Source organism: Canis lupus, chromosome 22 (genome assembly GCF_003254725.2).
Source record: "Canis lupus dingo isolate Sandy chromosome 22, ASM325472v2, whole genome shotgun sequence".
In the NCBI taxonomy this organism is placed as follows: Eukaryota; Metazoa; Chordata; class Mammalia; order Carnivora; family Canidae; genus Canis; species Canis lupus.
Window position 1 is genome coordinate 46,578,119 of NC_064264.1, and position 13,293 is coordinate 46,591,411.

General features: G+C 35.3%; 1 protein-coding gene across 3 annotated transcripts in view; it reads right to left on the reverse strand.

Annotated features, from left to right (window-relative positions):
• The window catches only part of UGGT2 (UDP-glucose glycoprotein glucosyltransferase 2), a 184,115-nt gene that overhangs the window by 19,397 nt on the left and 151,425 nt on the right, over nt 1–13,293 (reverse strand). For all 3 annotated transcript variants that reach the window (XM_049099391.1, XM_025441332.3, XM_049099392.1), the window contains 6 exons: nt 13,095–13,180; nt 11,765–11,849; nt 7,603–7,688; nt 5,715–5,813; nt 4,318–4,402; nt 728–910 (listed from right to left, as the gene is read on the reverse strand). In XM_049099391.1, coding sequence (XP_048955348.1) covers nt 728–910; nt 4,318–4,402; nt 5,715–5,813; nt 7,603–7,688; nt 11,765–11,849; nt 13,095–13,180 — 624 coding nt within the window. The remainder of the gene's footprint in view (nt 1–727; nt 911–4,317; nt 4,403–5,714; nt 5,814–7,602; nt 7,689–11,764; nt 11,850–13,094; nt 13,181–13,293) is intronic.

The window sequence follows — 13,293 nt, forward strand, 5'->3', positions numbered from 1 at the left end:
TAGAGTTTATAAGTAAATTCTAATACAGGATTTGAAAATATACTTTTTGTCCTAAATATAAATTGTACTAACTTGTACAATTTATGTAATGTTAATATTTACACCTCACTGTTCTTAAAAATTCTGTGTATTTTTCAAATATTTTTTCCCATTGATGATTACAAAGGCATGCAAAGGGTAAATTTTTAGATATATAAATTTTGAAAGGTGAATACTGTAATGGTTTTTTGGGGGCTAAATTTGGGACATTTATCTCCCTTAAGTAGAGTGAGGAGGATTTGGCTAATGCCCACAATTGCCATGGGAGACTCAAGGAGAGTTACCTGTAATAGCCAATTTTTTCAGCAAGAAGAAATAGCTCATTTTAAACAATCAGCTCATTTTCATAAGAACTCAGACAACTACTTTTATTGTGACTAATGTCAGTACTTATTTTTTAATTACCAAAATTAAAAAACTACTACTTCAGAGAGAAAACTACCATGTTCTAAATAATAAGTGGTACTTCTTGTGATACATTGGATTTTCCCCTGGAATTCTGACAGTCTTTTTTTTAAAATTATTTTTAAAGATATTTTCCTTATGTATCATATTCCTGTCACATATTTTTATGTGGTGTGGTAACAAAGATAATAATGAACACCAGCAACATAAATGGAGTCCCTACACTCAGACAGAAGTACAAAAAAAGTTAAGTGATACTAAAAACAATAATTAATCTTATTACCTGGTCAGCGTCCACAAAAATGATTTTGTCCACTGCTAGAGGAAAAAGGACATCGAGGAAAAGAATTTTGTAACCCCAAATAATCCTCTGTTTTTCAGTCTGCTGATGAAGCCAGCGGGGCCATCTATATTGCACTAGTTCATACTGGAATCCATACTCCTCAGCCATGTGAGGAATTACCTCCTAAAAACATACACATACACACAAATCCAACATGTTCAAGAGAGAAAATAATTTTTGTTTTAGAGAAAAAAATTAACATTGTAAAAAGTAGAGTTTTACTATAAATTGTTATAAGCTAATTGGTAAAATGCCTAAGTTACTTTTACAACTTATATCTATTATTGAAGAATACAAAAGTGCTGACAAATATAAAACAACAAGTATAGATGACATTAAAAAATAGGTACACCATATTGACTAGCAAGCTTATTAACTAAAATAAATGTTCCTCTAGTTTTTACTACCAATGTTTGACCTGAGAAAGCCTGACTATACGAGGAAAAGTGTCTGGATCTTGGAACATGGATGCATCAAACAGTTTATGTGAATGTGAACATGTTGGCTGGTCAGACAGATAAGACATGAAGAGGGTGTGCAAAAAAACACAAAATGAGTTGTAAATTGATAAGTTAGGTTCTCTACAGAAGTTTCACATTTGAGATTTATGACTAACTCAAAAATTAAAAATACAGGGCAGTCACTGTGGATCTGGATGTTTGATATTAGATTCAGAGTCTTACAGACTTAGACTATCTTATTCTGTTTAAAACAGACCTGTTAATGAAATACACTGTTGGCTAGGCTTGGCTCAAGAGCCCCAGAGTCAAAGGGAGAGTGCTACAACAGTGAGGAAAGATGGCTCAGCAGATAATAGAACTTGCTTTTTCCTCCTTGGTTCTCATTTGTAGCTTGTTGCTGGTTATGCACCTAGTTTAATTTTCTTCCTGCTTTTGTAGGCAATTTTGTGGATTTAAATTACATTCCTTAGAGTAAGCAGTGGTCTTATCTGTGAATTGAAATGTTGCAATTATGGCTGGGACAGTTGCTGAGAACCATTGTTTTGGTTTCAAATTTTTAAAAAAGTATACTAGGAGAAAGTAGAAAAGCTAATCCACAAATATGCATTAACATTTTCACAGAGCATGTACTAGGTGCCAGGCGCTACTATAGGCCCTAGGGATACAGAAGGGAACAAAGTAGATACAGGTCATGGTCCCTGTAAGGCTTTTATTTTAGAGGTGGTGGGCAGAAAATAAAAGAAAGTCATCTACAGAACATAGTGCTAGGGGGGGAAAGTTTTAAAAAGGAGAGGGAAGTAGAGTGAAAAATCAGAATGGACTGTAATTTGAGATTATGGGTCAGGAAAGGATTATTCACTAAGTAGGTATAATTCATCAAAGATTTGAAGGAAAAGATGAAGTATGTTTTGAAAATTGGAAGGAAAGATCTAGGGTACTAGTGATTTCTGTATCTGACTGCTGGTTATGCGGTATTTTAACTTTTTAAAAATTCATCCAAGCTGCACACTTATGATTTGTACACACTGTGCTTCACTGAAAAGTTTCAAAAAGATAAACATTTTGAGAGAAAGGAACAGAATTCCAAAAAGACAGAAAATGTTATTTCAGATATGCTGTTACTTTTGGCCATGTGGTAGAGTAAGAACATTATGTAGACACGGCACTATGTTTCCACTGAATGGTATCACTGCCTGCTAAGAGAATCTTCAGATTGTACTATCTTGTACTTCTGTACTTCTACTATCTGTAGAATTAATCCCCTTATGTAGTGTTTGTCAAGTAGGATAACATGAAAAATTTGGTAACATGGGGATGCTTGTGTGGCTCAGCGGTTTAGTGCTTGCCTTTGGCCCACGGCATGATCCTGGAGTCCCGGGATTGAGTCCCACATCAGGCTCCCAGCATGGAGCCTGCTTCTCCCGCTGCCTGTGTCTCTGCCCCACCCTCTCTCTCTCTCTCTCTCTCTGTCTCTAATGAATAAATAAAATCTTAAAAAAAACCCCACAAAAATTTGGTAACAAACTAGTATGACTTATTTATATTCATGAGTTCTTTCTTAGTTTGTCTACTGCTAAATGAGCACAACAGGTAGCACTCTTGGTGGTGGCGGTGGGAAAGGCTGTGACATAGGGTAAAGCACCTGGGCTTTAAGGGCAGAATGCTTGGGATCAGATCTCAGCTATGTTCTTAATTAGCTGTTTGATCTCAGGCCTCAGCTTTAAATGACAGATTTTGCTCAAAGAAGCATTAGGGACTTTGCCCCAGGTTCCTAGGAGGTAGCCTCTATCCTTGTACTGTCCTGTCTTGGGCCACACCAAATAGTCTCTGCTAACAATGGGACTTACAGTTGGGACTCTGAGCCACAAGGTATCATGACGCTCAACCTCTGGAGGGGCTGGAGGCAAAAAGGTCAGTCAGGTGGCAGTCTGGTGGGTCTATGTGGCCAACCCCCCAGAAAACTCTGGACACCAAAGTCTGAGTGAACGTTCCTAGCTGGCATCATTCCACGTGTATTGTTACAGGTTTGCTGGGAGAAATAGGCTCTGTCCACCAACTGGGACAGTACAGCTGGAAGCTCTGGCTCTGGTCTCCCCTGAACCCTGCCCTGTGCATACACATCTCCTTGCCTTATTCATTTTAATCTGTATTGTTTTGCTGTAATAAACTGTAACTGGGAGTATAATGGCTTTTCTTAGTTCTGTGAGTCCTTCTAGTTAATCTCTGAACCTAAGGGTAGGCTTGGATACCTCCCAACTGTATAGGCCGGTTATGTGATTTCTGCATCTTGGCTTTCTGGGAACAGAATGTTATGAAGAGCAACTAAATCATGTAGGTAATAAAGTACGTAGCAATGTGCCAGCAATATTAGGGAATAAAAACATGGCTGGCTATTCTCATTTCTGCTTTTACCACTGGTTTTGGATTAGAAAAAGTGAACTCCTTTGAACTGCTAATGAATGAGACCCTAACTTACATGAAATCTGATGAACCTGTAGGATGGGAGAAACAGGGTACAGTTTGAGGCAGGAGTGTGAGGCTGAGTAAAGGGTAACAGTGGTTGGCCATTTGAAAACTTCTTAAGATAAAATGCCTCACACTTCTAAATATAGTACCCAAACCACCACCATAGCAATCACCATACTACACAAAGATAAAAGAGCCTTTTTATTCTCGAGACTATCAAATTTATTTCCTATGATACAGTTTTTCATATTCTCCAGATACTACTGTTCTAGCCTATCTTTGTAAAATTATGACAGTATCTAATTCTTTTTATTGACAATCTGTACATATTTTTCATTGCCAAATTTTAATTATATTCATTATCATGAAAAGCCACTGATCTTCCTGATTTTAAACCATCTCCTCTGTCCTTTTAAATACCTTAAAAACAGCATAGAATTTTTCTTTAGATAAAATAATAGTGAATACCAAAGTTTTAAAATTGATTAAAAATAGTAATTTCAAAAGACTCATTCTGAAAATATTATGTGAACTTACAACAATATAAAGAATTTACTATTCAAATATTGAACCATTGTATAATAAAAAGATTAATGCACTTACTTTAAATGTTGGTGAGAGATAATTTTTTAGAAACCAGAATTTCACTGGTGTTTTGGTGTTACGTAAAACAGAAAGCATCATAATTCTGTAAGGGAACATTAAACCCAGTAAGTTAACATTAATGGGAGTTCATCCTGTTTTCCCAAAGGCTTTTAATTATTATATATATACCTACCTACAGATACTAAGTTTTCACTATGAATTATGGAGAAATAGACTTAAGTACTTTCACAAATTATGATTCCTTGGCAAGTATATACTGTGTAAGGATATATACATTACACACACACACACACACACACACACACACACACACACACACACACTCTATGCAGAATAAACTGATTTTCATTTGTTTCAGTAGACCCCGAAATAGTCTTGTTTAGTTGAACTACATTCTAATCTCCACTCTATTACTATGCTGCTAATATCAGGTATATGAAACAGGAAGAGTTGAATAACCTGTTTCAGTAAATTCACTGGATGGGTCACTTTTCTTCCTATGCTAGACCTCTGGCTGGAGAAGATACAGATCTATCTAAAGTGCCATATTAAAATCTCAACACATATTCAAATATTTTTGAGAGATTCTCTGACATCCTTCTATATAAAAAATTTTAAAAACAGCCCTTTGTAGTTTGTAATTAGGCTTTCCTCCTCTTATCCTACCCCTTTTTGTAAAATAAGGTATTTCCTCACCAGAAAAGGGAAATTTACTGTATATACATTTTTTTACATATCATATTGTTACAACAACATATGTTTATTTCCTAGCCATACAGAACCAATCTGTGTTTCAAAAATACACGTGGGGCGCCTGGTGGCTCAGTCAGTTAAGGATCCAACTCTTGATTTTGGTGCAGGTCATGATCTTGGGGTCATGGAATCAAGCCCTGTTCTCATAATTTTAAGTTAAGAAAGAAAAAAGTAGGGTGCTTGGGTAGCTCAGTTGGTTGAGCAACTGACTCGGTTTTGGTTCAGGTCATGATGTCAGGGTAGAGTCGTAAGATCAAGCCCCCATCTAGCTCCATGCTCAGTGGGGCGTCTGGTTGAGATTCTCTTCCTCCTTCTCTGCTCTTCCCCCTAATTGCATGTACTCTCTCTCTCTCTCTCTCAAATAAAGAAATAATCTTCAAAAAGAAAGAAAAAAGCAAGGTGAACAACATATACTTTGTTATTTTTTAAGTAAAAAGTTAAAAATGAAGAAAATATATTTGCTTATCTAAATATATCTGACAAGTTATGAAAATAATATTGGTTTCCTGTTGGAAGGAGACTGGGTAATAAGAAAACAGGTGGATTTTTTTCACTGTACATTCTTTTATTCTTCTAAACTTTTGAAATTCTTTTTGAACTATGTATTACTTTTCAAAGCATTGGATAAAAAATATACGTACCTTAAAAAGCGTTCATACAGATGGCCAGAAGCAACTGAAAAAATGTTTAGAATATCTGCTTCGTTTTTGTCTTTTTCTTTGTGCAACCTTCTTGTGAAACTTGGAATAAAAAAGTAGTGATTGACAGTTTCATTTTATGCATTTGCAAACCTTACATTCCTAAATACTAAATTTAATACACAATAAAAATAGGAAAATATCTCAAGTCCCATCTCATACACAAAAGTGACTGAATCTTTTATTTAGAGTATTCATAATGCATAATTTTCCTTCCTATTTAATAATTTCATTGAATTAACTTTTTCATTTTTATATGCACGGATATTTGGAATGACTAAAATTTGGAAAAACATAAACAACTTATAATTACTACAGATATATTTTGCTAAACACTGTTAGGACACAATTTTTCAAATCTTTTCTTGTTGTAATCTCCCAGATAAGAAAAATGTGATTGACACTCCCAAGTTATGATTACAATTAAGATTTAAAAAGTGAAAGCATTATATTATAAACAAAACTTATGTGTCTGGAGGAGCTACCTTCCTGAACACAGGTCTTCTCCTTTCCTAACACAGCAGGGTTTGCTTCTGGTACCCTTTCTGTACAGAAATGGTGAGCAAATGGTGATGGTCACCTGTATTCATTCTTGTCTCCATCTTCTGCATTTAATGGAAGCTTACGGATAGATACCCGCTTTAAAATGCCACATTCTGCTTTATTATCCTGTCAAACATACCTAACCTCCAAATGATCTCAAAATGAGGGGGTTTGAGCCCTTCTCAATCAATGCACATAAAGGAATAGGAACACCATTCTTATCAAACAGGGAGTCAACTACAGAAAGAGGCCTAAACTGGGCACAATTCCAAATGATGGGAGCGCTTCTGATTGCCAAAATACAATCTGACTAGGTTATTGAATCTATTTGGCTTAAACTTTCTATTTCCCCACCCTTGATAAAAATGATCAGTGGTTCTCCATCATAACTCAAATGAAACTCAGATCTCTAAAATGGACTTTCCAAGTTCCCTACAATGTGGATCTACAGCAGTTTTTGTTTTTGCATATCTAACATCCTTTATACTTCTAGTAACAATAACCCGGTATTTGGTCGGGGGGGGGGGGGACATTCCTCCTCCAGTTTCATTCTGTGAGGTCTGGGGGGGGGGGAACAAGGCCCTCTCACCAGCTCTAGAGGTAGGCATATGACCCAAGCATGCAGAATTACAGTGACCAGTTCTGTTTGGAACAAATGGCTAACAACTGGACAATGAGCCAGCCCTGGAACTTCTGCTCATACTATATGGAAAGAAGCAAGCTCTTCCCACTGGAGATGGCAAGCTTTTCCTTATAAAAGTTCATTTGAAAATAAAGGAGGCACAGAGACTAGAACTAAGACATGGAGGAAGGGTTTCTAAACCATGTCACCTGAATGCCCAAAGCCAGCTCTACTCCTGGACCCTAACCTAATTTATAGACTCCTTATTACATTCAATGTCGCAGTGTTTCAGCTAAGCTGAGCTACTTCTGTTCCTATGAACATACTCAATATTTTTGTCTTCATACCTTTGCTCTATCTCCAACTTCTGAAACCCTGTCCCTCCTTCAGAACACATCTTGAGCACACACTTCTCCAAGGAGTCCTTCCAGAGATTCTTCCTTACTAGATGTAGTCTTTTTCTCCTGTGGTTTGCAGAGCACTTTACTCTCAGCTGTCTTGCAGCTCTAGTTCCTATCCTGGTTGTATTAACATTTATGTGTCGATCTCACCCCTCAAGAGGAGAGGATCTGTGCTTCACTTAGATGTTTACCATCTGCAGGCCTGCTGCATACTAGATTCCTGATGGATCAATCATCAGATGTTAAAACATTCACTAGTAATTACCTTTTAATGGAATCCCACATTCCTTTTTTCTTTTCATCTTTATCGGTAAGGATATCCTCCTTAATTTTGTCTGGCTTTTTTTGCACCTAGATAGCACAGTAAAGAAAAATCTTAGAACTGTGTGGCTTTAAATATTATGCTGCATGCTTAGAAAGTGAAACACATGGGGCAGGGTGACCCCTATTATAAATCTAAGACAGGTATAGTGACAAGGCAAGTACAACATCACAGGCACAATCTGGTTTCAGTGATCAGTTCTTGTTGTTTGTTCTTTTGGTGATTACCTCCAGACTGCCAAATAATGTGCTTATGCTTCTATTTACTGATTTATCAGCTTCAGATGTCATCTACTAGCATATCTGGAATCACAGAGTTTAGACACTTTTCATTCTTTGTGATGAATAGAGGAGTAGAGCTTCCCTTATATCACTCTTCCTCTCTTTGTCTGGAAGCTTTGGTAGTAACATCATTATCATTATCTACCGAGTATCTTCACAGCTTCAAATAATACTTCAATATATATATTTTTTGTTCCAACACTTAGTTTCTCTTGTATTCTAAGATAAGGATACTAATATTTCTACCCTTTCCCTCCACCTCCCACCTTACATTAGCTGAACTTCTACTTAAGCATTGTATATACAGATAATACCTATATTTACTTTGATAGAACATTGTATCTTTGGCACTTTGCTGTTTATTCTACAGCTTGAAAGTCAGTAGGTAGTGCTTTATTGTGACAATGTAAATCTCATTCACTGAAGAGTCTGCAAGGCCACTATCACTGTGTTACATCTGTACAGTTACAGTAATGTGACCCCTGTGCCAAGTGCAGGAAACTGGACATTTCAAATGGATTCTGCTTTCTTGCATTCCTCCAACAAACATTTTTTTTCGGGCAGCCCTGGTGGCGCAGCGGTTTGGTGCCGCCTGCAGCCCAGGGCATGATCCTGGAGACCCTGGATCGAGTCCCACGTCGGGCTCTCTGCATGGAGCCTGCTTCTCCCTCTGCCTGTGTCTCTGCCTCTCTCTCTCTCTCTCTCTCTCTCTGCATCTCTATGAATAAATAAATAAAATCTTTAAAAAAAAACATTTTTTTCTTGGAATTTTATTGCATTTATTTTGTTCTTGTGATGAGATAAATTTCTTCTCTACCACATATCTAACATGTTCCAGTTTATTATTCATGTTAATTGTGTGGAATTCTTGTCTTCTTGAAGATATTCTCTTTGGAGTTCAACAATTAACTGCCTATTTCTTTCAAAGCTTTCTTTGCATTGGTTTTCAGATTAATCTCACCATTTCTCGAAATACCTAACTTCTTTCTTGGTCTTTATTGTGCTCACAAATACCTTCAAGAAGGGGTGTTAAAAATAATTTTTCTAAATCTTCACCCTTCAGAAAATAACTTTGTCATTACGTCTGAGTCTGATTAAGAATTTGGCTAACAGATCCTAGCTTCAAAGTAATTTTCCTCTGAAGACTAACGACTTTATTTTGCTGTCTTGTAACATCCATCTTGAAAATAAAAAGTCTGATGCTAGTGTGAGGGTCATTCTATGGCTGTGGCCTGCCTTTTCTCCTTGAGAGTTATTAGGGTCTCATGTGGGCCATTCTTCACTCATACTAACCTGTGGATCCTTTTGACATGAACATTTTTCTCTCTCCTTATCTGTGAAATACCTCCCATCCTCCATTTTCTGTTCTTTTCTGTGGAACTCCTATTCACGGGCTGATCCTTAATGTTATCTTTTTTACTTCTCCTTTTCTATGTAATTCTGAGAGATGGGCAGTGAGGAGGTAAAACTGTATTATTAAAACCAACTGAAGGACCTAGGTGATTGGGCTACAGAAAGTCTGACTCTGGCAGGGGATGGTTATTACGCTCAAAGATTTGGTGGGTATGGTGAAAGAGTTTGACCTTCTTTGTACTACAGCGTTACAAGTCAAATTAGAACCAATACAGAGAGTGAAAAAATTCAGCTCATGAATTTATGAAATGTTATGTTTTTACATTCTGTATATTTTTAAAATCCTCCCAAGACTTACTATTGTTTTATATATTCACCGTTCATAGAATTATCCACAAATTTATCATTTTATCCTCTCTTCATTCATTTAAAATTTAAATCTTCCAAGATAATTTTTTTTTTTCTGCCTATGGTACCTCTTTTTAAGAACTTCTTTTATAGTGTGAATGTGCTGGTGGCAAATTAAGTTTTTTCCATTTGTCTGAAAATACCTTGTTTTATGTGTCCTCTTGAAAGATATCATTTTAGGGTAAATTATTCTAGGTTGCCATTCCTTTTTTCATTCAGTGCTGTTAAATAACATTCCAGTACCTCCTGGGCCTTCATTCTTACTGCTGAGAAATCAATAGTCAGACTACTTATAGCTCTTTGAAGGTGATTTTTCCTTTTTCCTCTGATTACTCTCAAGATTTCTCTTTTGTTTGGTATTCTGCAGTTTTATCAGAGTATAGGTGTGAATTTTCTTTTAATTTTCTTGCTTGGGATCACTGGACTTCTTGAATATGTAAACTCGTATCTTTCATCAATTCATGAAAATTTTCAGCCATTAGTGCTTCAAATATTAGATGCACCTCTTCCTTTTTTTTTTTTTTAATGTGAGTATAGTTGACATGCAATGTTACATTTACCTCATTCTTTCATCTTTATTTGGAACTCTATTTAAAATGATTTTAATTATTTACTACTCATAAAGCATTTTACAAACTGAACTACTTTATCCTTATAGCAGACATGTAAGGTAGGTTCCATTATTAACTACAATTTATAGATGAGGAAAATGAGACAGAAAGAAGCTAACTAATCTATCCAGAGTCACACAGCTAGAGAGTGATAGAGCCAGATTAAGTGTAGTCCTGGAGTCTCACATTTTTCACTCTATTCTCTATGCCTTTTATGCTCTCTGCTGTATTATCCTCTTTTTAAATGTCCCTCTTGCATCAAGAATACCTTTTCTGGTCTATTTTCTGATTCACTAATTCTCTCTTTAGACATGTAAAAGTCATCCATTGAATTCTTAATTTGGGTTATTGTATCACTCAGTTTCAGAAGTTCTACTTTAAAAAAAAATCAGATATACACTTCTATAGTTTTCTGTTCCCTGCAATTATTTTCAAACTTATCTTTTATTTCTTTAAATATTGTAAGCACAGTTGTTTCAGAGTCTGGTCAATAATTCTAATATAGAGAGTGTTTCTGTGTCTGCTTTCTGTTGTTTCTGCGGTTTTCTCTATGTATTTGGATACAGTAATCTTACTCCAGAGATATATAGATGTTTCTGCCAAATGCCTGTACAATCTCATCAATTTGGAACTAGTTCAGTGCAAAATCAAAGCTCAGGGTTTCCTGGACTACTTGCACGATAAAAATTTGGGCTAAAAGACTGTGTAGAATAATTTACTAGGGTTCATCCTTACCCTGAAGCTATAGCCAGCTTATTGCAGAGAGGGTCTTCTAACAGATTACCCACTTTATATGGGTCCAGGGTTTTACTTTCTGTCCCCATCACCCTGCAAGTTAAATTAAAATGATAGTTCAGGTGTATCAGGATGGACAAATATTCTCAGGACAAGAGAAGCTTCTGTGCTTGCTTACTTCACTAGGCTCTTATTTTCCCTTTAATTTTGGTTTTGTATTTCCTTGTTATCCTTATTATTTTGTTACTGTCAGATCCTCATTGCTTTTAAGATGTTTCAAAAACATTTACCTAACATTTTTACTAGTTTTAAGTAGGTAAGTGCTAAGTTCATCCAAAGAAGTAAATCTACCATCATTAAAATCTCCTTTTCTTTCTCTTTTATTTCTTTTTTTCTTTTTGGTAAAGTAAAGAAGCATCATTTTTTCTTTTCAGGGCTAACTTTCAATCTGTGTTCCTGATCTCATCTCTTGAGCCTAATTTGTAACATTATCTGGCTATGGATACAGTAGATATAACAGACATATCCTAACTTAACAAAAGTTGTTCCTTCTCTTCATGAACTTAATCCTCTTCTTTCTTTTATGTCAGAGTTCCAATAAAATATTTTAGGTAGTAAAACTGCAAAATGAGTTGTAAAATAAAATTAATCAGCTAAGGACAAAAAAGATAATTCTTAATACTAAGAACAAACAACAAGAGTTTCTGCCTCACACACTTGTACTTCCAGTATTTTGCTCTTGAAGCTGTTTATCACAACAATGACATCTTCCAGGTCTGGTTCAGAGTCAGTTTCTTCATGCCTAAAAGCAGAAAAACATGTAAATGTTTATAATCAACTACAGAAAAGACATGCAATTATGATGGTATAAATAACAGAATAAATTCATTTGCAATAAACGTAAGCATAACATCACTGTGTATATATATTTGCTGTTTCTATAGTCAAGATATGCTATAATATACAATTTTCAAAATTATCCAATTTTAACTTAATACAAATTAAAACTGCACAAAAGCAACTCACTAAATTCAATATTGCCTAATCACTGAGCAAGATTGAATTATTGCTTATCTTTGCTATCTATCAAGATTATCACAAAAGCCGAATCTATCATAGGTCTTTGATATATTACAGTGACAATTAAAATATGAAATGTTTTCGAGACTTTAAAATAAGTTGTTATATATCACAATTGAAGAAATTCTATGTCCAACAGCTTTTCAATATCCAGCAGCCATTTTCAAATACCAAAATTTGAAGTGTGTTGTTAAACCTGTAAGACTGAAAATGTGTCTATGATGGTCACCTGCATGACTTGAATGTTTCTATTTTGTTATACATAATGTATCTCATTGTCTAATTTTCAAAACTGTATAAACAGGTCAAATATGACAGCTTTGACCAATAATTTTTGATACCATTTTATGTATAGAAAAATACATAGAATACTGTTAAAAACATTTACAATAAAGTTGAATTGTCAAAGAGGGGTCAGAGGTCAAATTAATAGATATTCTGAGTCTAGTCAAATTCATAGCACGCACCTGAAGACTTTCCTAAAATGAAAATCTGAGGGATTATGGAACTATGCTAACACTCCCTCTTTCTCCCAATTCCCCAGCTGAGGTGGCTAAACCAAAGCAGAAGGCACAGCCATGCCCAACAATTACCACTATGAAATAGAGATGGTTCTAACTTATATACTAGTGTCAAATTTCTTAAAATTTTCAAGACTTTTCAATCATAAATGTTGCTCAAGGGCATCAGTAATTTTAGCCACTGAATCCACTGTCCAACAAGAGCAGGGTAGAGCCAGGTCACACACACTGTAGCTAGACTCACACAAGATCTAAAACAAACTCCCACTCTTTAAAAGGACACATTCTATTTTTCTGGGAATTCTAAATATAAAAATTAAATTTTTGTAGAGGAAAAATAAATCACTCTTTCATTTCTCACCCAAAACACTGAAAACTTAATTTACACATAAAAATTTAAAAGTGGTTTATATAACTCACCCAATTATTTGATAAATATAACTCACCCAACTATTTTATAAATATCTTCAGATTTTCCTTGGCGTAATTTCAGTATCCAAGCACCTGGGTTTGCTTTTAATTGAAAATATCCCTTTTAGGATGAGAAAAATATGATTATAGTTATAGGACTAAACATCCAATTGTTCAAAAAAGATAATACGAGGGTGTTTACTAACCAGAGTGAGTAAACTCTATAAATGAATT